This window comes from Athene cunicularia (assembly GCF_003259725.1).
Source record: "Athene cunicularia isolate RWA chromosome 5 unlocalized genomic scaffold, athCun1 chr5_part1, whole genome shotgun sequence".
In the NCBI taxonomy this organism is placed as follows: domain Eukaryota; kingdom Metazoa; phylum Chordata; class Aves; order Strigiformes; family Strigidae; genus Athene; species Athene cunicularia.
Genome location: NW_020799101.1, coordinates 35,559,549 through 35,584,577, shown reverse-complemented (window position 1 = coordinate 35,584,577; position 25,029 = coordinate 35,559,549). Strand labels below are relative to the sequence as shown.

Sequence of the window (25,029 nt, the reverse complement as noted above, 5' to 3'; positions counted from 1 at the left end):
TATATTCTTTATAACAGAAATAGCAAGAAACAGAAAATTAAGCTAATAGTATAGGGTTCAAAAAGCTACTAAAAACCCCCGAAGTCAAGTAGATAGGATAGTGAAACATGTGCAAGTAAATTCACAAATGCTCACTTACGACTCTGAGGAACTGGTTGGTAAGACTAAGAAATTTGGTATTTTGCATCAGTGTTCCCTGAAACTAATAAAAGGTTCCAAAGGGCTTACAAAATTTTACAGAGGAGTGTAGTGTACTTAATATTGAAAAAAGAAAAGCTATTACAAGAATGAAGCAACTATTTAATGTTCAGTCCCATAGCAGAGTTAATGACAAACAATAAATCTTGGCTCCTGCAAATAACAATAATTAAAATCTGAAATGGCTTATTCTGAAATCCAAATTGCCACTTCTGGTAATCACACATGCACACAAACTCCCCCCCACCCAACACCCCAAGTTAAGCGTGGCCACCTTTCTCCCTCATTGTTATGCAAGGGGGGAAAAATAATTTATTTAAAAACAACAATGACCACCACACACCATATCTTTACTTAATAAAATTATTATAAAAAATGCCAAACTTTGTGCACACAACATATTATTCTTTAATATTCTTTACACACAAACTTCTACTATCAGACTAAGTAGTAAAAACTTGTAGCTAAAAAATTAAAGGCTTTTTCATTTGACCAGAAAAAAAAAAAAAATCTAGAACAGTAGGTCAGTCTACACGGTCTCAACACTATTAACAACCACAGGTCATGTAATCTTTCATCAAGATGACATTTAATTCCTCCTCAGCTAGGAAGTGCTCATGGTTTTTGGCTTTTCCCCCCTCCTGAATCACTGCATCAATGAATGCCTGCATGGGGAATATTCTGTCTGTTGGTCTGGACACTTATTTTGTTAGTGTGGAGAGAATTTCAGTTTTCAATCACTTGGAATATGGTTGAATTAGGAGGAAATGTCTTTAACTAGATGCACTGCTAGAAAACATTTTCTTGCTCTGACTTTGATAATACATTTGTTCTGGTTTCAGCTGGGACAGAGTTAGTTTTCTTCCTAGTAGCTGGTACCGTGCTGTGTTTTGGATTCAGTGTGAGAATAACATTGATAACACACTGATGCTTTAGTTGTGCTAAGTAGCATTTATCATAAGTTAAGGATTTTTTTCAGTTTCCTGCGCTCTGGCAGTTAGCAGGTGCACAAGAAGCTGGGAGGGAGCACGGCCAGGAGAGCTGACCCAAACTAGCCAAAGGGATATCCCATACCATAGAACGTCACAGCCAGTACAGAAACTGGGGGGAGTTGGCCAGGAGGGGCCGATGGCTACTTGGGGACTGGCTGCGCATCGGTCAGCAGGTGGTGAGCAATTGCATCGGGCATCACTTGACTTTCTTGGGATTTATTTCTCTCTTTTTGTTATCTTCCTTTACATTAAAATATAATAATTATAATAATTGTATTTTCATCATTAAGCTGTTCTTATCTCAACCCACAAGTTTTATTTTTTCCCCCCAACTCTCTTCCCCATCCCACTGAGGTGGTGCTTAGTTGGCTGCATGGTGCTTAGTTGCTGGTGAGGGTTAAAATTATATTCCACCAAGATTTTCTTATAAAACAGTTTTTAAGGAGAAACAGTTTGTATGTTCTGTAACTAATGACTAAATACCTGAAGTATTAGTAAATGATCCCTTTTGATTTGGTACTGAAAGATTGTCTGAGGTTTCTCTAAAAATAAACAAAAACAGGGAAACAAATTTACAATAATGAAGAAATACTGTAATAAAACATGGTTTCAGATTATCATACAAACATACTTGGTTCATTCCAACAGATAAAGAAATTTATGGATACTTCTGAGCACATATCTGCAGATAAAATTCAATTTTGGAACAGACAGGTAGTCATACAAAACTGCATGACAAAAGCAGATTCAGAATCAATCCTTATGCTTCCTATCAATACAAAAGCACGTGTTCCCCATCATGGAAGAGTGATTTAGATCTTAATACTATAATACATTTATGAGAATATTCTCTCTAAATTATTAATTTAATCTGAAACTTCTTACAGGTTTCTGTGAGATACTACTAAAGTATCAAAGTAATATTGATACTTCAGATCCCACATACCTCAAAGCAGCTTTCAGTAATTGGTTTGAATCCCTTTACTGTCCACATTCAGGATTCATTAACAAAGAAATTTGCCAGTGTTACTACAATCATACTTACTGCATTTTTCTGTGTCCTGGTTTTGTCTGGGATAGAGTTAATTTTCTTTCTAGTAGTTGGCACAGTGCTGTGTTTTAGACTTAGGATAAGAATAATATTGATAACACCCTGATGCTTTCATTGTTGCTAAGCAGTGTTTATACTAAGTCAAGGACTTCTCAGCTTCTCATACTGCTCTGCCAGCAGAGGCTGGGAGTGTCCAAGAAGCTGGGAGGGGACACAGCCAGGACAGCTGACCCAAACATGCCAAAAGGGATATTCCATACCATACCATACCACGCCCAGTATAGAAATGGAAGGCAGTTGGTCTGGGGGCACTGTGGCTCAGGGACTGGCTGGGCATCAGTCAGCAGGTGGTGAGCAATTGCACTGGCCATCACTGGTTTTGTACGTTCTATTATTATTTTTTCCATCCTTTTCTGTCTTGTTAAACTGTCTTTATCTCAACCCACAAGTTTTACTTTCTTCTGCTTTTCCCCCCATTCTCTCCCACATCCACTGTGTGTGTGTGGGGTGGTGGTGGTGTGAGTGAGCAGCTGCATGGCGCTTAGTTGATGGGTGAGGTTAAACCATACCACTCTTATTACCAAATATGGGGTTTTCTATATTTTGTTCTCGGGATCTAGAAATAAGGTAATTTTTAGAAAGAGTTATTTTCTTTCACAGCTTCTAATAGATCCTGTAGATCTGTCAGAAAACACACGAGAATCAGGTTGGTTGTGAAGTTAAATGTCAAGACTGGCTGAGGCCAGAAAAAGAATGAAGAGGTGGGTACCAGGAGACATCAACCACCTGCACAAACTAGTGCTCGAGTTAAGTATCTCCCATCTTAACGATTTCCTTTATTGCTAAGTCTGTTCAGAAATACTACAGGTGTCAAATTTAGTTTGTGTGACTAAACCATGTCTGTTCCTGCTGTCGTTACATATATACATATATATGTACACCCATATATATATAGATGTGTGTATAAATATGTATTTACAAAGGGCTGCGTGTGAATAACAGTTATACTGCTTACGCACACAGGTGTGACTGTAGCCTCTCCTGTGATTTCAGTCCTAACTTCTATTGGTGACAATAAATAGTAATTTCAACAAAGATAGGATGATGGAGTGTTGCTGTATATCCTGAATCTGACAGATGTTTCATTTGTGCAAGCCAAAGCGTACAGGTGCACTACAATTACACCTTCCTTTTTATCATATCAACACTGCCTCAGAATGAAAGGGATCTGCCGGTTTACTTCTCTGATTACATAGTACATGAATGTAGCAGACTTCTGGTCAGTAACAGGGATGCGCAAGCAGTCCTGCCATACAAACAATACTCCTGTTCTAGTAGCATTGGAGTTGGATAACTGCATGGCCTTTTCATTTATGAAGCACTATGGATAAATATGATAGGAGCTAAGGAAATCACTCTCTTTTAATCTCAATAAAATTCTATAACCAAGCCTTTTGCTTTCTTTTCCCCTCAGAAGGGATTAAGCAAAACTTTTATTCTTTATCAAATAAAATCAAGGTTTAACTGAGCATATATTAAAATTACTTCATTATAACAAACAAACATTCACTTCTGATTTTGACTATTCATACTGACATGGTATGCTACTTACCTACTACATCTTTCATCACAGATTTTAGTTTTCAGTTTCTGGACCAGGTGATCTACTAAGTCAGATTCCAAAATCCTTTTCTCTGTCTGTCTGTCTTTCTCAAAGGATTTCACCTGTGATGTAGTTCAGTGGTTCTTAAAATTGTTGATTCTTAATGGCATATGAATAAACTTATCAAATTTAATCAAAACCAAACTGGATTATTCATCCATTGAAGGTGAAGCAATCAAAGGTAGGAAGCCATCATCATTACCAATCAATCACTGCCAATTAAATCTTGGATTAGATTTTTTTTTTTAAGGCAACTAATTTTCTCTGCATTCCCAAAGCTTAAACTAGCTTGGCTACTTGTATTTAATATGTGACAATTTAAGAGAATGGTTTATAGGTGTAAATACCTTAATAGCATATTTGGTTTGGGGCTTTTTTTTAATTAAGGAATTATGTTAGAATAAGGCTTGCCTTTCAGTTTGCAAGAGTTAGATTCAAACATTCAAAACTCAGAATACCTGCTCCATCTTTACTGGGAAGAGATTAATCAGTAACAACACCATTCACCTCATTAGCATGTTCTTTGTGGGATTTGCTTCAATAAAGCCGTATTTAAAAGAACGATCCATAATAGTCTTGTGGAAGACATTGATATATCGCATTCTCATAATCAAAATCTACTTGTTCATACAGTTACTGCAGTTATTTGCTATTTCTGTTACAATGACAAGGAGAGCAAATAACAAGTGAAAAATATTTTAGAAATTCATATTGGCTAGGTAACATGGCCATGCCAGATACTGTCAAATGGTTACTTTTATTCAGTCAAATAATGAATCTTTATTTGAAGAATAATGTTTTTTTCCTAATAATCTGGAATCAAGAATATTTTTAAACTCTTAACTTCTAAAAAGGCACCAGAGCTACAGGTTGTAAAGCACAGAAGGTGGTAATTCTTGTTGTGATGCAGTCCAGTCTTTCCATCTTGACCTCAGCTTACAGAAATGAGGAGTGTAGTTCAGACTCTGTTTGAACTACACAGATTTTTAGGTTTATGTTTTTATTTATATTTGTTTTGTAATATGGAAAGCTGCCAACTGGAAAGATTACTAAGTCAACTGATTTATTCTGTAGATTCAAAGAAATCAGAGACAACAGAAACCTTTTTTCACTTAAAGACACCGATGACTCAACGTTGAGCAATGTTTGCACTAACCTCTGGACTTTCCTAGAGGAAAGGAGGTCTGTGAATAACAGTGTGATGGAGGGATAAAAAGCAGGCTTCTTCAGAAGCAACTGAAACTGTATTTACCTGAATTCCATCTACTTAAAGTACTTAACTGAAAACAATCATGATCTTAAAAAGAAGCATAGAACAACAGATTATAAATCTGAAACACCATCAAGCATCCTCTAGTTCCACACTTACCTTCACATGACTTCCTTCTTTATCTGAGACAAGAGCCACATATGTAATCCCAGAGCATCTGCAATATTCCTGAAGTTCTTCCTGAGACTAAAGTGGGAACAGGGGAATGGAACAGAAATTTGTCAGATTATTAAATTACTTAAGTAATCAAAGTCTCCTGTCCTTGATTAAAATAACTTGATATACAGCAGTTACATTGATAATGTAAACTTCTGAGAGAGGAAAGCTTTATTAACAAGTCCAGGAGGTGGAACTTTATTACACATGTATTTATCTACTTCATGCTCCTTAAAAACTGAAATCTGTCTCAAGTCTACACTAGTCAGAGAGAACACCTAGGTCCTGCAGTCCTAATTCCCACATGGAAGGGCTAGCTGGATCTAGAAGTGCAGGGTCTAGATAACTGAAAATTTGCAGTGTAACATCAATCAGTTAGTTACCACCCCACTGTCTGCAACTGTCAGCAACAGCTCAGTCCTGGAGGACTGGTACTCTGTCGTGAAAGCTGACTCCAGCTGGGTTTCATGTAAAACCTGAGGCTGACTTACATCATTCTCTCAGCACTGAGCTCACTGAAGGGCTTGCTATACTGACTTAGCAGTGGGTTGCAGGACAGCATTAGACAAGCAGAAACTACCCAAACCTCTGTTCCTTACAAACTTCAAAGAGAACCCAGGGCAATCACAGGAAAAGCATAATGATCTGGATTTTATTCAGTTCTGAGGGATTTAAACTGCTGAAAATATTATGGCAAAAGACTACAAAAAAGGCAGCCAATTAAGTGAGTGAGCTCAAACCGTCTGCTCTGCAGCCCATGACTCTGAATGGGCAACTGCAGCGTTTCTTTTGTTAGTCACCAACTGGCATACTTAAAGCTGGATGAAGCTCATAATCCTCAGATAACTGCCATCATTATTAAAAGAGACTTCAGCATTGCTACCCAGCTTCGCTACTCCTTTAGTCACTACTGCCTCTTTGGTCTGCTTGGTTTCAACTGGAGGAAAACTCATCTTGCCACTCTCCCTCCCTCCTACCACACATCTCTCCAGGGGCTACATGGGGACCCCACAGCAACTCTAGTAGCTCAGTTTACTAAACTGTTTTCCTACAAGTAGAATGATGTATTTCCTCTGTACCTGATAGTCTTTAGCCATGTGGATGTATTTAAAAGTAGATGCTACTGTTCTGTTCCAGACATGCCCTTTATTAAGGATTAACTCATTCATTCAGTGATTCTACTTGTGGCCCTCATTGAAAAGAAAATGTATTGCCTCCACTGGTACAAAATATGCTTCTGCTGTGAAGCATCATCACTTCAGTTAACTGGAGTTAACTGGCCTCATTTTAAAATTTGTTACATGACTTTTCCCTTTGATTTCAGTAGGCCTCTGACTCCACACTCTGTGTACAACTGGGGAAGGTTCCTTTGTGTTCTGAGGAGGGCATGAAGATCCTCCATCATATTTTGAAATACCCCGTGAGGTAGAGAGGAAGAACGCTGAAAGGCCAGTGAAACTTTAATGTTATTGTATCCAAATAGTACCCTACATGCTCAGTTTTATGTCTTAACTCAATAAAATTGAAAGAAAATGGTCTTAGGCTGCACTAGAGAACAATACAGTTAACACGCGGAGACAGAAATTCTACCTGGGACCAGTCATACATTATTTCGGCTGGAATTCCTGCAGTCCAGAGTTTCTGAACAATATTGATAGCTCTACCCATTGACATCTGACCAACACTTACAACCAGCAGGTCACACAAGCTGACAGAAACCTGAAGGGGAAGTAAAAACAAGGGGGACAATATTAGCCACAAGGCTACCTCTTCCCCTTCATAAGGCAGTTAAAATAACAAAGATAAAAAAAAAAGTTAGATGCATCTCAATTTAGAGCCACAATCTATCTAAGCATGTCTGAAAGTCACTGAAGCTTAATCTTTGACAAAAGGCATCTACACAGCCTCAGCTTGCAAAGTATCCTAGTCTATCTTGTTATTTCCTTCCCACTCTGCTTCGCAATGCTTTTATTCTTATAATGAAAAGTTAGTGATATACACATTCCACAACCAAGTGAAATTATGTGACACTGTACAAAGTAGTCCATTTTCTTAAGTTTCCTTTCATCTCTCACCTTCTATACTTTTATAAAGGGAGAAGTGGTAGGGGCAAAGTAACACTTATTAGCTAAATAACTACAGTTGTACTCTTCCATATGAAACTATCCACAGGCTGAGAAAAATGTCCTGTTTAAATTAAAAATAAAAGGGTATAAGCCTGAAGATCCTCTTTTCTCCTAATTCTTATTTAACTAAATAGTTTTATGTAGAGAAACACAGATCATCTTTATGTTTGCTGTCTATTTCAGTATGGTATTATTCTAGAACACATCTGAACATCTTAATTTTTTGCCTATCTGTGGCTTCAATTAGGTTACTGAACTATCAGAAGTAAACAAACAAAACCCCCCACCTCCCAAAAACACAGACTTACAGAATCCTCCACACTGGAAACAGCAGCAGTTATTTTATCTATAGCTATGCTGACTCCAACAGCTGAAGGAACTGGTCCTACCGTCTGTGGCCCTCTAAATTGTGGAATCTCAAAACAAGACAAAAAGAAAATGGAAGACCCAAATGGTTACTTTTGCAAAATGTCAAGAAGTTTTTTCATTTTTTCATGGTTGATGGCTTTTTTTTTTTAATATCTAAATTCATTAAGAGAGATGAGCACATACCAGATGATCATATCTGCCCCCTGCAGCAAGAATTTCAGGCACAGTTCTTTGTCGTCTTTTGATGTATGCTATAAACTGAAAGATAATACCATTGTGCTGCTGTATTTTGTAAACTAGTCCCAGATTTATAGAAATCTGTAAAATAAAAATATGCGTACAAGACCTTTACTAATATTACCAGTTAATATAGTTAATTTCCTATCAGCAGTGTGGATTGAAAACACTTCTTACATAAGACATATGGAAACACTCCTTATCTCCAAAAATTTAACATACAATTAAAAACAAGGAAATAATGCTTTAATTTTAAAGCATCCCAAGAACCTACAGCACAAAACCCAAACAGCAAGCCTCAAGGAAGATGGAGGAGGGGAGGCCTTTAGCAGTCAGCTTTCTGTGTTTTAAAAATATTTACAGTTTGCCTCAAAATTTAAGACGACTTCTTACGCTCTAGGCAATGCTTTCAGTCTTGATTGGAAAAAAATAAAGTTTTTGTGTCATTAGATAGAAATCACAACAGAGACTTCTGACTGGAAGAGGTCTTAGTCTTAAAATGAATCTTAAAACAAAAACAAACAAACAAATCAATGTCAAGTATTATTACTTACCATCAAAAGACACTTTGATGTGCCTTTTCTACTCTAAAATACCATTACTTTGTTTCCTGGCAAATTACAAGGCCCAGCATCTTATAAATTCATTAATTTATTAGCAGACTATTTTACAAACCTGAAGTTTTATTCCAAGTTGCTTTAACAGACCAATGATTTCCTCTAAATCCTTCATGCCATGCTTTAACAGCTGAGTGACACCTGGCTTTTGTTTTATCGTTGTGTTTAAAAATGGAAATACATTGCTTGCTTCTCCCTTCTGCTCAATGAATCTGTAGAGTCGAGAAAGCTAAAAAAGAAATTCAGATAAAAAACATAGGTAGCACCACTGACAGCACTTGTAATAGGTCATGTGTGGAAAAAAAGAAACCTATTTGATTTGGTGTGACTAAAATATCGGCCTTTTTTTGCTTGTTTTACCCAGCAGTCTGTTTTTACCTAGCCAGCTGAGGAAAGAAATGGACAGGCACAAGTCTCATCAGGGTGTCCAGAAGTTAACTCTTTAAGCACATTCATCAACATTTGAAGACAATTTTTTTTTTTTAGTTTCTTTCAGTTTGGTTTACTAAATACAACTGCACAGTATTCCATTTACTTTTTAATTGTTTGCACAGTCTGAAAAATACATTTGAAAGAAGAAACAAACTGGGGACAGTTGCAATACTGACTTCCAGAGAGAAAAGAGAACAAAATGAGACCACTTCCAAAGAGACATATCTGCAGTTCAAAATAGATCAATGTTTATTTTTCTTACTCTGGTTGATTAAAACTGCAGAGTAAATAAAATACTACTGACTTATGGCAAGTCACAGGGAAATTATCACCAAATTAAAATTACTTACACTATTTGATGTGAGAGAAAGATTACAGAATTTGGCTTCTACTTCTCTTTTAGTCAGTTTTTCAGTCTACGAGAGAAAGATTCAAACGTATTCAACAACTGAGTTACCAAAAAAATATTTACTATTGCTGAGAAGAATTAAAACACAGATTCCCAATACCTTTAATTGAAGGTTGCATTTACTAACTGCAATACTACTGTAAAAGAACAAAACCAATAACTAACATTTTTCACCAATCTTGGAGTGGAGACATATTCAGATTGGTTTCAGGAAGCAAAAAACAGTATAAAAACATCAACTTTATTGAAAAGCACTTCTGCATAAATACTGAAATGCTTATGTAAATTAATGAACAAAAAAAGAAATCAAAGGAAATTAAAAGGCATTCTGTTGGGATTTTGACACAACCTTTAATTATTCAAATTAATTTCATCTATTTTCTCTGCTTATAAGGTAGAAAAGACCAACATGATATTAAGATACATTTTAAATTTTTTACTTAATAGCCCACTAGTTCTTCATTATACAGGTGAATAATTCTCTCATAAATACACATATAAAAATAATCTTAAAACATCCCAATCCAGAAGTAATTAAAGTTTAGAGCCCAAAAGATAGCCAGCCTTTTTATATATAAACAAGATATTCCTTGTTATGCTGGCGATGGTCTGTTACTCATTTTTAGTGATAGCTCCACAAAATAAGACACTTTACAGTGATGATTACTGAGATTAGATTAATTATTATCTTACCACAGCATCATACAGAATGATGTAGACTTGACTGAGTTTATCCTCTGGTATCCCACAGTGCATAAGTATAGCTTTCAGTAAGGAAGTGTGGTTCAAGTAAATACTGTAATTTCTTTCCTAATGAAGAATAAAGAAAAAAAAAAAAAGGCAGAAGGAAAAGTTTGTTGTTTTTTTTTTTTTAAGCAAAATGTTAATACAAACAGAGGTTTCCTAAACATTTCATAATAGTTCAAAACTAACTTCAGACCTCTCCTTCCACCACGTTATCTTCCATCTGTAACTAAAGAATGGCAAAGCTTGTCCCATTCTACAATAATTACTTGCTGACAGAAGATGTTATTTCAATGACAATAGCGATTCAATTAATATTTCCCTTGCACACAAACCTATGCTTCAAGTTTACCTAAGAAACATATTTTTGATTTAAACGACAGTGTTCTGTAACTGATTATTGATAAAATGTGAAAACAGTTCTGTACTTGTCAGTTAAAAGAACTATCCCTTTTAAACACATTAGACTAAATACTTAAATTAAAATTTTAGGATTGAAAAGAGAGCAAAGGGAATGACTAAAGAATCTACCTGTAGCACTGAAAACTCTTGAATGATTTCTGAAATGGCATAAATTGTTTCTGCTATAGGCAAAAAGCTATTTCCAGTAGATGTAACGATGTCAAATGCACATTCTAGGAGTTCTTTTGGATGACAGCGGTCTAACTTCCGAGGTCTGAATACTCGCTCTATACAATATCTAAAAGAAACATTAAAGAACGAATCAGCATCCTCAGTGGTCACTGCCACAAAGCACAGCATCTGTGCAAAACATCATCTCTATGTCCCTTACCTTTTCAAGTTTGATATGTTATTTCTAGCTACAAATCTTGCAAAAGGAATCTGAAAAACAAAATACATGAAATTCATTGAAAAACAGCATTCAGTATGACCAGGCTCTGAAACTGGAGATGAATTACTGCTGTGCAGTAACATTTGTACTCTCACATGTGTAATAATGCCTTAAATAATTGCCATAGCCAACTAATATTTATCTAATCATCCTTGCTGCAAGTTTTATATAAAAACACCTCCCCCTGGCCCCACCACCAAGCTCCTAGAAGAGATTGGAGAGGTACACAAAGACATTTCTTAATTACCCTTATGCATACAAAATGCTTCATTAATCAGCTATGAGCACATTAGAATGTACAAGCAGGTATTTTGCTGTTTACATAAAGATATGAAGGAGTATTTTTTGATAAGTCTTTGGTCAACACATTTTCCAAAACAAGTAATTCCAACAGAAGGATCAGTTTTGTAGATCATGTACAAATCCTTAACTGTGAATCATGTTGTACAGCTTGATGTTATAAATGCAAAGGAAGGGTGAGTCAAACTGACCTTAAATTGGTGAAATGGAATATAGTAAGTCAGGTTCTTTAACAATAATAAATAAAAATATAACTTCAAGCATTTAAGTATTAAATTAAGTGCAAAGTAACTAACTAGGCCAACAGTGAACATAATTGGGTATTAGTGGTAGAGGAATCCCAGATAGTAAAGTTTCAACTGTGCAAACAGCAATTCCTCTCCAGAGAATGAACCTTGACAACATCTGTTTAAGGAATATAAAACTGTACAGACCGTTACCCACATCCTCTCTCTCTCACTACCCACATAAAAACAAGAAAGGGATGGGAACATTAGAATTTTCACTGGTTACTGGAAAGGTCTGGTCTCTTACATGCACAAGAAAAAAATCCCAAACAACCACCAAACTAGTAGTAACATCTATTACATCATAATATGGCATTATTTTCACTTAAAAAAAAAAGATTTTATTTCTTCCCTATGTGGTCAGGGCTCCAGCTGTCAAGACCAGAAGTACAGTACTAAGGAATACGGGAAGACACTGAAAGACATACTACTTCAACAGTCAGGAGAAGTATAAGCCTAAACCAAATATGTGACTAGTGAATCAATGTTATCTACAAACACCAGAGCACTCTTCAAAGCCAGCTCTGCTTGCAGAGATGACTGTACTTACTCTGAGGTCATAAGGAAGCATTACCAGCATTCCACTGTGATCCATGAAATATGAAGCTTCATTATGTTCATATAGTTTTTTATTTCTGGGCATTAGCAGTGGAGTATGCAGCTTGATGGCTCCTGCACAAAACCAGTAAATTACTATTATTTTCCATTTCAGAAGTAACATCTGCTTTTTACAAGCTCATAAACAACCTTGAAGGGCATGACAATCTCAACCAATACTTCTAAAATAATGTAATTTAAGTGTCCTTAAAGGACTTTCCTCTTCCACTGTTTAAAAAAAGCCATCAAACAAACTCTGATGTTCTATCTCACATGCTTCTTAGGCTCAGCATGCAGCCCCCAGAGAAACAGAGAACTGACAAATCCACAGCCCCAGCAGAAACCTCACCTTGCCCTCCCTCTTTAAACACTACTTTCACAAAAGCATGCATAGAAACAGATGAGAAACTCTATAGACACTAGAGTACTGTTTCTGTCTAGAGGCACTTCCATAGAAAATAAATATTGTTCAGACATGTTGCATCCTGTGTCTCAAAAACATAGTAGAAGTGTTTATGGTTCACTTTAAAACATCATAAATACCTTTTTTTCTGGCTATATTTTGCAACCATTTATCTGTATGAATCCAACCTTCATGGAAACCTTACTATTAACAATAATATCACTAATCACTGAAAATTACTTTCGTTTTAAACTCTGCTGAATCTCAAACAGCTATTTTATTATAGAAGCTTTAGTCACATCTCCAATTATATTTCAACATAAACAGTTAAATCAGAAAAAAAAAAAAGCAGCCCTAAATACCACGAAGTGCTTCTAACCATTACAGATGACAGATACAATCTAATGGAAAAAATACGATTCCAAACCCCCCAGTTCTTTCCAAAAGAATGAAAACACTTCTATCTTGAAAATGCTGTCAAACACTCTCCAGTCTGTCAAGCTTTAGATGGGGAAGGGAGGAAGTAACTTCTCCTTATTTGATTTCATATTTCTCAGTTTCTCATTCTTTTGTATTGCCAAACCCTGATCATGCTTAATCAGATTACAATATACTAGGAAGTCTCCCAGTTTCCATTTTAAAATTCTGTATTTTTGCATAAAATAGTATCATGAACCCCTATAAACCAATAGAATTTATAATGTTTCAAAATGTGGCAGGGTATGCATAAATTTTCTTCCTCTCTTAAAAACTAGTTTAAAGCAAATACTACTATTAATGACTGGATAGGATCCTGGAAAAAAAAATAAAAATCAGAGACTATTAAGCACCACGAGCCCAGCTCTGGCTCAGGAAGTGCCTGAGCAGCAAATTGTTGCTAAGAGCAGTATCACTGGAAGTGCCACCATACACTTACTCTGTTTCCATGCTCTTTCTTTGGCCGTTCCCATTCTGGCTATGTTCAGAGAAAGGTTACTGGGCTAGAAGGACACCTGGTCTTTCACTATAGAGCTACCCTTATATTCAAATCTAGATTTTACATAACACTCCCTACCGCTAAAAGCTCACACAGACTTATCAGAACAACCAAATAAATTCAAAGATATAATTGAGATTTTCACTGTTCTTTTTATAGAAAATTTAAATAATTCAGATTTAAGTTAACAGTTACTACTGGGATGTTGAAATAACAGCAAAAAACAATGTAAAAATTCAAAGGATGGGCAACTACTGAACAAACTTTCCGACTCATGTGATAGCAGTAAAACCATTCCATTCACTTAAATCCATTTAATTATGAAAAAGGAAAAGAACAACTTTTGTAAACACACCCACCGTGTCTTTTAAATATCCGGCTGACAATCTCACATACATGCTGCTGTATCTTGGCTGCCCAAATAGAAAAACTACCCTGAAATCATCACAAACAAGAAGAACATATGTAATTCATATGCCATGAACATTCCATGTAATACAGGCAATCATTCCACGTAATATAGGCAATAAGCATTCTGCTATCTCGTCCTACCAAAATAAACTGTAATGCTTAGACACTAAAAGATAACTACAGCTATACAAAACAGTGTTGTATGGTGTTACCTTATATTTCCTTAGATTTAGAAAAATTTAGGAGTTGAGAAACCAATGGTTACTTAGATTGCCATGATTAGAAAGGGAAGAAAACAGAAACAACACATTCTGTTGACAATCAGATGCAAGTATCATTAGTCTGACAGAAATTCAGAGTAAAGAAAGTAATTATCTGGACAGAAGCTTAAAGCTTTAGCTGCTACCAAACACTGCTCACTTCTTCTCTGAAGAATGAACGTAAGGTTCAAATGTGATTATTCAAGCCCACATAGTTAAGAGTATAGCTTTAAATAGAAACTAACGTGATGGTTACACAATGCAATTGTCTCAAACACGTTAGAGTTTACCTGTATAAACATTTTTAAAAATCCAACAGAGGAAAAAACCCTCACACATCCCCAGAACACCTACAAACCTTCAGCATATCACTGTCATAGGTGTAGTCTATAGCTGGAGATATACGCTGTGAAAATATCTGACTCATCATAGTCCGGTAGGCCTTTCCATCCACATTTGCCAAGGTATGGTGGAGTACTTCATGGAGTTCAGACTCTTCCATTTGTGGTGGAGGAAGATGTTCACTTTTTAACAGCTCCACAGCTGTTGGTCGTGCTGCAGGATCATGGTTCAGGAGCCACGTAATAACAGTTCTCTACAAATAAAATCAAAATCTCATAGGTTAGAAAAATTTTATGTATTAGCAGTATTCACCACACTCTTCTTTGTCATATCACATTAACAAAATTTATGAGACTTTACAGGGGACATAAAAAGGAGGATTTGAATCTTTGGGGTGGATATTCTTTGGTTATTAAATTCTAAATATATTTTATTGTGTTATCTGAAAAAAATTTACTAAAACAAGTTATTAGAAGTATGCCTCCTGGTATGACAAAGTATCTGTATCCTTCGTTGTTTTATGTTATGCTAACTCTGGCATTTCTTTATCAAGAAAGTTAAGAGAAAGCAAAAATCATATGCATAACAATGAAGAGTTACAGATATTAAAGAAGGGGGAAATCTTCCTGGCATATTTCAGTAAACTGTAGAAAATGGAAACATTTTTATGGTACTAATAACAGGCAGATTGCTGTTTCACAGGCATATTAAATGAAAGCTAATGCTAATGGCCAACAGAAGAATCCAGAAGCACAAGGAAAAAGTTATCTAGATGGTCCAGAAAAGATTATACTGCTCCTCATCACTTAATTTCTCTGCCATGGAGGCATCCAGCTCTTGGCAGCTCTTTTCAAACTCAGAGCAGGCAATTCAGCTTGCACACCTCTTTGGTCCATGATACAGACTTCTTTCAAAAGTTTAAGTTAAGCGTTAAACAATATAGTTGCCATTTATCTGAGCTTAAAAAGTCAAAACTGTCCCCTTAGAGTGTAAAAGGTATGCCAATAAACTCCGCATTTATTTATGACTGTGGTCAGGGAATTTTGTAGGCAAGTATATGTCAACTTAGTATATTCTTTTGAGATTTCTTCTTCCTTATTTTGTTCTAATGTCATGTAATAAGAACTTGGCAGAGATTAATGATTTAAAATTAAGTGGGGAAAATAATTAACTTTTACTGAGAGGAAATACCTAATTGTTAAAGTGTCTTCAAAATTACCTGCTTTGCATGCTTGACTTCATCAAAGTCTTTGGGAAATACAATAGTGGGCTATAAAAAACAAAAACAAAACACACATTTGAATTATAACAGGCAGTCCAGCTTGCTCAGACTAATCTTAAGTTCTACATATTTAAACAGAGAAACGAAGCATTTTTATTGCCCATGGGGAAGAAAAAAAAAATAATCCAGAGAAAACCCACATGGCAAATTTAGTCTGAAAAAACCCAATGTCACTGAAATGCTTTTATGATGTTTTGTACAATGAAGATACAACCCATAATCACAAGCATTTACCAACTACAAATACCAACTGGTTCCTGAGCAAGACTCACCAGATTGAAACCTAGGTGTACTAAAGCTGTGATGTCTTTATCTGATGTTTACACCATAAAAAAAAAAAAAATAATATCACAGATAGAATACTGACTATGGTAATACCATCAAGGAATTCACAGTGCATTAAGGGAATGTCAGTACCAGCTCCAATTTTATTCTTCACTTCTCATTACATATTTTATAAACTTTTTTTAAGCACTCCCTGTGGAAACATTTTTGTTATGTTTTGCATCCTTTTACCTCCCTTAAGAAATTATCTGATGCACAAAATTAGTATCTTTTATATCCATGTACTTACTAGTCTTAGCTGACCAAGAACAAAGACCCTTTCTGATGCAGTACTCATGGGATGGTAAGACATTTCAAAGAATATTATACCCAGACTGAACAGGTCCACTTTCTAAGGAAGAAAAAAAAAAATAAAGGAAACTTAAATGTAATACCTATGAATTCTTGGCAGAAAATGACAGCAGAGACAAAACAATGTTTTTGTTAAACTTCACAGTATATTACAACTGGAGAGAGAGGGGTGGGGTTTTCTGTGTTTTTTGGTTTCTGTGTTTTTTTGGGGCATTTTAAAAATTTTTTGTTAAATGACACAGTCCCTTAAGACTTGTTAGACATCAGTGCCTTCTATCATTACAGCACTGCCATGACGTAAAGGACTCTCACTTCAAAAACATTCTTGCTTTGAAATTCAGCTTGTCTCTGCACATAAACTGGATCTGCTTTGATGAAAAAATGCACTCCACCTCCCAGAAAAATCACAGTCTAGGAATCCAGGAGAGTAATATATATATTTCCAATTATGACATTTTACCTTAACTAAAGGCTGCAAGATTTGTATCCTATTCATTTATAAAGGTCTTCCATGATTACCTGCTTTCCACTTGAAGTTGCTTGCACCTAGTCATGGTCACAGCACAGGCAGAAAACCTAACTTGCCTACATCCTTCCACTCTTGGTTTCCTCTCAAAGGAATATTTCCTCATTCCTTTGCTTATCACAGCAGTTGTACCACATCCCATTCCACCTTGAATTCACCTTTGTTGAGCAGGAATGACCTAAACTGTACCTGGTACCTCAGACTCCACGCTACCTTTTTATTAAGCCTACTCTAATCATACCTGATTGTAGGTAGACTTAGTGCTTCCTTGGACCTCTGGGCTGACATACAGCGCGGTGCCAACCATCCCAGTCAAATTACCTACATGGCAAAAGATAAGAGTACTAGTTTCAAGAAAGTGGGAGAGAAATGCAGCATCAAAAACCCACTCATCTTCTGTTCTCATTTCTTCTAGATTGGAATGCAGTCCTTAGAGAGAGAATCAGTCAAGAACAGTTTGCAAAACAGACAGTTCTTATCTTTACATGTCAAGTATCTGTGTCTATAGTAGCTAAACATATTTGTTGCTTTACAGAATTGTAGTATCATTTGTGGGCTAACCTACAACTAAATTTCACCTCTGTTACACTCATCTCAAAACATACAATGTACTGAAGTTTTCTCAAAACACAAAATTCAGCCTGTTATGGAAGGTCTCAAAAAAAAATGCAACCAAAAGTCCCCTGAAGTCTTGGAATTGTCCTGTACAGGCAAGAGAACAGAAGTGCAGATGGAACAGATATACAGGATCTCTGTATACTTCACCATGAGAAACACACTGATCCACAGCAGAAGGCTAGCAGTGGACACAAATACATTTTTAGATAACAGTCAAAACTGCCATATTATACGTAATGTATCTATGCAGAAGTTGGTGGTTGTTCCCCCGCTCCCAGTAAACAGGGCTTTACTTTCAAAGAATGAATGGAAGTTCTAACAGAGTATACAAGACTGCAGAACATAAGCACTTGCTTAGAATCATTTAGAAGAAGCTACTAGTAAACTAACCTGATGGGTCAGACATAGCAGAACTATCTGAGTAATTTTCTTCTTGTTTAGAGACCACCTGAAATCAGGAAAACAGACATATTGTAAACAGCACTTGAAATGTTTCTTGTTGGCTCTTCTTGCTGCTTTGGTTGGCAGTATGTGGTTTAATTCTACAACCTTAGAAATAAAATTTTATGGCACTCACAATATAAAGTCCAACGAGCACTATGTTTTTGGTTTATTTTCATCTTTCATGTTATTACACCACCAAATTCAAGGGTTTTTTTTTCATTCCCTTTCAGCTGTACTTACTGCATTTGCTGGATGATCTGTAGCTAAACCAAAATCACCAATTTTGACATGATCATCTGAATCTAAAAAAATGTTCACAGGTTTCAAGTCTCTGTGGATCATTCCCTGTTACAGCAAAAGAACAAAAAAACCCCCCACAGAATATTAAACGACGAATACAATTCAAAATACAACTCTATAATACACTGGAAATCCATATTACATACTTTTATTACAGCACGAAATCTACTACATTAAGTCACTAATGATTAATTTTGAATTAAGACTATAGTCTGTAGCCCAGAAGCTAGAAACAAATTTCAGTGCTACCAGACACCTAACGAAGTGAAAGTGGTCAAATTTTTGTAACAAAGGGAAAAATGTGAAGTGGTTCATTATAAAATTCAAGTTTATGACAAAATATTCTAACACCCTAAAACAGATTAACAATGGAAAGAGCAAGGAATGAACCTTGCTAATAAACACCCCAAAATAAATAGATATGAAGAAACCCATACAAAAAGAGGCATAACAGGTATTATGGATAGGCCATAACTGTCGTATTTACTTACCTTTTCATGGATGTAAGCCAATCCATCTAAAATTTCTCGGAAAAGCCTCCAAAGCCGACCAGTATCTTCATATAATCCTTGGTCAATAGTGTCCCTTAATGTGCTCTTTTCACAATACTCCATCTGCATATGTAGGGGACAGAAGGAAGAAAGCACAGTTTTGTCAAGAGAAGAGACCATTGGAAACTTCTATCTGTATGTATATTAATGTCTCATTCTGTAACACACAGTTCAGGAGTAGCATCAAAACATTCAGCTGTTAGGATTTTTCCTGAGAGCTGTCTTTTAGTTAGAAAACATGCATTCACTTATGGGTCCTAGCCCATTTTCTGGGACAATGGTACGCGATGTACTGACTACAAGAATAGTATATTCTTGAATATAAACATTAAAAAAAAAAAAAGGTGAAACCAGCCAAGCCATAATGTACGCTTAGGCCAAACTTCAAAGAATCTCTGTCTTTATTTTACCTGGTGTCTTAACTGCTTATATTATGAATGTACGTAATATATGCAAACAACCTATTAAAATCTAATTCCATCTGACTATCTTCCTTTCAGACAAGCTCTGGCATTAAGTGCATTATAAAAAAATCGCACATCACCACAAAACAGTTAGCTACAAACATCAACTTCTCCCAGAAACAGTCTAACTCTTAACACAAATAAAGTGTTGTCAGTAGTAAAACCTGAAGTTGCAAACCAATGGCTTTGCAGATTACTGTTGTCTGTTAAAAGAAAGTGCATGCACAATACAGTGCCTTTGAAGAGAATGAGGAAGTTTTCATCTGTGAAAAACAACTTCCCCTCTGGAAGTTAACACAGTACATTTCAGCTCTGCATTGGGAATTAACACCATGATCAACCTCAAGAACACCAGCTACAGTGATACGAGGCTGAGATGAATATTCTAAACAAATAATAAGCACAAGACAAAGCAACGCTTTGGAAGCCACTGACTCAAAAAGTTTGGGAACCATCCAAACAACTTTTTAGTTGTTCTAAGGTTAGGTTGGGAGTTGTCAGCTTTTACTTGCAGACAAGCTACAATGGCGATCCCATTACACACTATGGCACTACAAAACTTTGCTCTCTGTAGACACAACTAGAGCCTTGGAAGGCATAAGACGACACATGTGCTGCAGTGACTTTCATCAGACAAACCTTTCAGAAAACCAGTCTGCTACAAACCCAACATTGAACTTAGTCTCATTTGCATTTTTTTAAAGGTCATTACTTTCCTCATGAAAGCTAGCAATTAATCTCTACAGGTTGGAACAAACAGTATCCTTTCATCTGAAAACTGAAGCGCGTTTGTACCTGAATGTACAGGTAATGCACGGTCTGAATGACTGGTGTCCTCTCTCCTCCTCCATGGCTATTCTTTTCATTGCCTTCTTCATCCTTTATCACAATACAAGTAACAGAACAGTTAACTACTGGAAGCCTGCCAGAGTTTTTTTTATGTATACTACTGGTTTTTAATGGATGGAACACATTAATGAGAACTCATCTCCTATGCAAGGTTTGAACAACAACAAAATAATATATTGATATTTTGTAATGCCACTGCTTCTAAGTAAACTAGAAAAACAAGTGTGACCCAACTCTCATTTTCAAAGTGAGAATTAGTAACATTTTGCCATCATTCCACACTGCAGAAGACTGGATGAAACCTAAATCTCAAAAGCATGTTACATTTAAAACAAAAATTAAAAACTTGAAACTAAAATATACAAATCTTACTTAAATTAATGCTGCAATCCCTGTTCCCAAACAACAATTCTGATATAGTGTATTACAGTTACAAAAAATGCAGTGTATATTATTATATTATATATTGAAAGCTTTTTGATGCCAGCATACATTACAACAGAAAGAGGAAGGAGATGAAGCTTTAATAAGAGCATTCTACAGATCGTCAAGATTGGCAATGACAGATTCTAGATGCTGTAGAAACGTGTGCATTAGCTTTCTAGTGACACAGTGCACTGATTGTTCACAGCAAGTGCTGTGATAAAATCTTAAAATCATCTAAAACCTTACACATTATTCTTACTTCCCATCTCTTGGCTGCTAGCAATACGTACTGTCACTGCTTTCAAGAAGTGGCTAGTATGAGCACATACGCTGGTTTATACCATCTGAAAGCAGAACAGAACTTCAACTTTCAGATGATGTAAGGCAATATATAAGGTTAACTGATAAATCATGTACATACTGAAGTGCTAAATTTGCAATAACTAGGCTTGTGACTACAAAGTGCAACTCATTTAGCTCAATAAACATTATGGGAAACAGAATCCAGATTAACTGCATCAGACTGAGTTCTATGGAATGCAGCTCATGACGGCACAACATTTACTCTGATGGAACATAACGTTATCTGGTTCTGTACTTACACCAGAAGTAAAACAAAACTCCCCAACTGTCCAGCTTGCTTGATGAAGACTATTTTAAGATCTTTTAATTTACACTAGCTTTATCTTTATACTTACTGCAGGATGACCTTTACTGTTTTCATCTTCATTATCAAAAATTATTTCACTTTCAGAATCTGTGGTTGGCCTGTTTAAAAAAAAAGAGAAAGAAAAAACCCAAAAGTTTTGGGTACCAAGAAATATTTACTAAGAAATCTGGAAACTATTTGCAGAAAAAAATCAAACCTAAGCTTCTGTTTAAGACCTTCCACATGCCTTAAACAAAAATGCAAAACAACTCCCAAACCAGTATCCTGCTTGCAAAGCAACACTGCCTCTGACAGCCCAGTCTCTTAAAGGGAAGGTATGTATCTGCATCAGTAAAATTTAATTTCTGTATTCAATAAGCAAAACTGAGATAAGTTTACTTACTTAAACAATAAACCACCATGACTGAAAGAACCACTCCATACACACAGGTATGGAATATGTTAATAAAAAAAAAGGACAAGTAAGGTATTTTTCAGAATTTATAATACTTCTATTATTGTTTATGAAAAAATTTACTCTCAAGGTTAGAAAAGACAGTCCAACGTAAACAGTTACTCATTCTGATGAAGGATAAGAAACTTTCAGAAGCCTAAACCAAAACTTTACTCATACACTGACAGTTTTTAGCTGCAAATTTTCCTGTCCTTGGCTATCTAACTGCTGGTAAATACAGTTTTTTGAACTGGGAGACAGAACAAAAATGCAGTGAACTACCTCTGACAAAATAAGTGAGAATGATAAAAGACAAGCTTGGAAAAAAAACCCCTCTGCTCATGTTTCCTATGGATCCAATACTGAAGCCTACTTACAGAAATGAATGTGAGAACACCCCATCACCATCATCATCATCATCACTGGACTCCTGATCAGCTCCACTGAATTTGTTGCTGGAAGATCTTTCACATGAAGTACTCCACTCAACTGAACTTGTCAAAACCGGAGGAGGAGCATTAGCTTCCACATCATTAGTCTCCTCAGTGGTAAGGATGAAGAGACCAGCTTTGATGGGCATTCTTTTCTCTTCAGCTGTTTCATATGATGACATGGTGGGAACAGGACTTTCATGTTTTTCTATCCAAGCATTATAATACCTCACAATATTCTCATGGTTCAAGCGGGAAAGTAATGTTACTTCCCCCTTAATCCTCCGAAATTGCTTGCTGGCAGGGTTTACGCGGATGCGTTTCACGGCGTAATAGCAACCATCAAGCTTATTTCTCACCTGCAAAATTCAAATCAATCTAAAGTCAAATGCTTAGAAATGCCTTAAGAGTAGAGGTGGAAGTAGAATAATTTCATGGAAGAGGAAGTTTTCCCTCCACCTGGAAAATAGCTACAATTCAAATGCAAGCTTCCTCATATTGACAGGTTTCTTCCCAAGACTCCTAGCAACTTCTTGCAAAACTTACCAGCCTGTTCAATTCCAGATAAAAAAAACCCACAACACTAGCACAGCACACTGGAAGACAATAAATAATACCATGCAAACACTGAATATATTGTTTAACTTCAGATAAAACACACACATCCCCCAGAAGGATTCCATAGTGGTAAATAGTTTTTATACCATACCTTGATAACTGCTCCAAAAGCCCCTTTGCCAAGTAATTTTAGTTCTTCGAATTCGTTGTAGTACCGCGAAAATTGTCTCTGTGTTTCTGTGAAGAATGAAGCGCTGGATATCTGATTGCTGGGTACAACTGTCTCGATGCAATCTATACCTGCTGAATCTGTAATGAGGGTACAAAGGTTACCACTGCTGCCACTATGGGGATAAGGCACAAGGGTCTGTCAAATAAGCATCAGGAATAAGACAAAACCAGAATAACTTCAAGTGAAACTAAAATCTAAAATATAGAAGCACTTTGCTGTGTAAAACTCTGGTACGCGCCTGAACCTTAATACCATTTTTAAACAAAGGAACAGATTCAAACAAGAATGTAAGGAGGAAAGAAGTCTCATTTGAACAGCACCTTTCAAGAACAATATTTAAGTGTGACATTTACACCATACAGGAGGTGGATGAATTTACAGGTTTAATGAAGGCTAATGCTGATGAGACAACAGTAGTTAGTCCACCCAAGCCAGTCACGGATATAGAAGTTAAAGAACCTACTAGCTTTTAAGGTAGTTAAAAGGCAGTCTTGAAGCTCTACCACAGCTCAATTTCTCTGTTACTGCAGGCATGTAGTCCACTTTTTTAGCAGAATATGGAAAGAACCAAGTTTCTTACCATCCAGATTTTCTTCAGCCACAGGTATTTTCATTCGCGGAATATTTATAAAACTATGTTGTAACAACTGCTGAGGAGTCCATCTTTCCTTATCTTCCAAGCAAACACATCTGTTAGCAAACCAAGAAGAGAACTGTACAAAGATCTATTCCTTATCAGGTCTAAATGTTCAAAGAGGTCTCCTTATCTTTTAAGAAGTTATCACCTTTATCATTCAGATGGGATTCAGAAGCAAAGACAGACTAAATGACTTGTTTACAGTGACACACAAAGTTGGTGGCAGGGCAGAGAAGAAGAGAGCACCAGACCTGTTCTCCCATATCCCAGATTAGCAGCCTAAACCATGAGGGAGCAATCACCTCTTCACTAAAAACTGTAACTAGTGACACAAGGGGAAATGTAGCTGTTCTTTCAAAAAACTGTTCAAGTCTTTTTTAAAAAAAAAAAAAAATATCAAAGACAAAAAGATACAGGAATGCAACAAACATACTTTTCCAGAAAGTCTTGGAAGTCAGCAGGTAAATTGGTAGGAACAGCAACTGGATATTCCTTGGTTACTTGGCCCTGGCTGAGTGAAAGCAGAAGCAAGCCCAGACTCCATACATCTCCTTTCTTTCCAGGTTTGCTGGGAAGACCATCCTCACTAAAACGAACTTTGGTTTGTTCAAAAACATCTGCTTTGCAGATATCAGCTAAGCGCTTGGATATGCTGTAGTCTGTCACCTTGATGTTTCCTTCCGCATCTACTAGGACACTGGAAGCACAAAGAACTTTGTGCACTACTGAATTATTGTGCAAGTAGTCGAGAGCTGACAAGATCTGGGTCACATAATGGCGCAACTGCTCAATTGGAACTGGAGTCTCTTTGTGTAAGTATGTAGAAAGGCTGCAACCACTTATGTGCTCCACTAAAATGTCCACCACAATTGAATCGTCCCGTTCTTTAAGGTTCATACATTTATAATGTACTATGTTTGGGTGACTTAGCTTCGTCAGTGAGCTGAACTCTGTTTCTGCACCCTGAAGCTGTTAGAGAAATACAACATAACATGCATTGTGTCATCTCATGAACAGACCACTACTAAAATATATAACATATACAAAATACATATAAAATACATGACATTGTCATTCTTTTATGAAAATGAAGTATCGTACACAAAGGTCAAGAACAACTTTGGCTTCTGCCAGACAAACCTGATTCTCTTTCTTCAGAATGTTAGTATTGTTTTATTTATGTATACTTGCAAATACACTCTCTTGCATTTATATTATTGTAAAGGAACTCCCGAATAGCCCAACACACCCCCTCTTCTTCTGTGGTGTAGATACTCTG

The 25,029-nt window shown here is 36.3% G+C and overlaps 1 protein-coding gene across 3 annotated transcripts in view; it reads right to left on the bottom strand.

Moving 5' to 3' along the window:
• Positions 1 to 25,029, bottom strand: part of EIF2AK4 (eukaryotic translation initiation factor 2 alpha kinase 4) — a 40,662-nt gene that overhangs the window by 5,041 nt on the left and 10,592 nt on the right. For all 3 annotated transcript variants that reach the window (XM_026849043.1, XM_026849044.1, XM_026849045.1), the window contains 26 exons: positions 24,184 to 24,719; positions 23,694 to 23,803; positions 23,033 to 23,190; positions 22,270 to 22,682; positions 21,488 to 21,557; positions 20,310 to 20,393; positions 18,991 to 19,113; positions 18,440 to 18,544; positions 18,146 to 18,203; positions 17,379 to 17,458; positions 16,550 to 16,651; positions 15,913 to 15,963; positions 14,710 to 14,946; positions 14,040 to 14,115; positions 12,255 to 12,376; positions 11,058 to 11,107; positions 10,796 to 10,964; positions 10,214 to 10,330; positions 9,462 to 9,527; positions 8,738 to 8,908; positions 8,009 to 8,143; positions 7,765 to 7,872; positions 6,921 to 7,049; positions 5,274 to 5,360; positions 3,854 to 3,966; positions 1,674 to 1,732 (listed from right to left, as the gene is read on the bottom strand). In XM_026849043.1, coding sequence (XP_026704844.1) covers positions 1,674 to 1,732; positions 3,854 to 3,966; positions 5,274 to 5,360; positions 6,921 to 7,049; positions 7,765 to 7,872; positions 8,009 to 8,143; positions 8,738 to 8,908; positions 9,462 to 9,527; positions 10,214 to 10,330; positions 10,796 to 10,964; positions 11,058 to 11,107; positions 12,255 to 12,376; positions 14,040 to 14,115; positions 14,710 to 14,946; positions 15,913 to 15,963; positions 16,550 to 16,651; positions 17,379 to 17,458; positions 18,146 to 18,203; positions 18,440 to 18,544; positions 18,991 to 19,113; positions 20,310 to 20,393; positions 21,488 to 21,557; positions 22,270 to 22,682; positions 23,033 to 23,190; positions 23,694 to 23,803; positions 24,184 to 24,719 — 3,529 coding nt within the window. The remainder of the gene's footprint in view (positions 1 to 1,673; positions 1,733 to 3,853; positions 3,967 to 5,273; positions 5,361 to 6,920; positions 7,050 to 7,764; positions 7,873 to 8,008; positions 8,144 to 8,737; positions 8,909 to 9,461; positions 9,528 to 10,213; positions 10,331 to 10,795; positions 10,965 to 11,057; positions 11,108 to 12,254; positions 12,377 to 14,039; positions 14,116 to 14,709; positions 14,947 to 15,912; positions 15,964 to 16,549; positions 16,652 to 17,378; positions 17,459 to 18,145; positions 18,204 to 18,439; positions 18,545 to 18,990; positions 19,114 to 20,309; positions 20,394 to 21,487; positions 21,558 to 22,269; positions 22,683 to 23,032; positions 23,191 to 23,693; positions 23,804 to 24,183; positions 24,720 to 25,029) is intronic.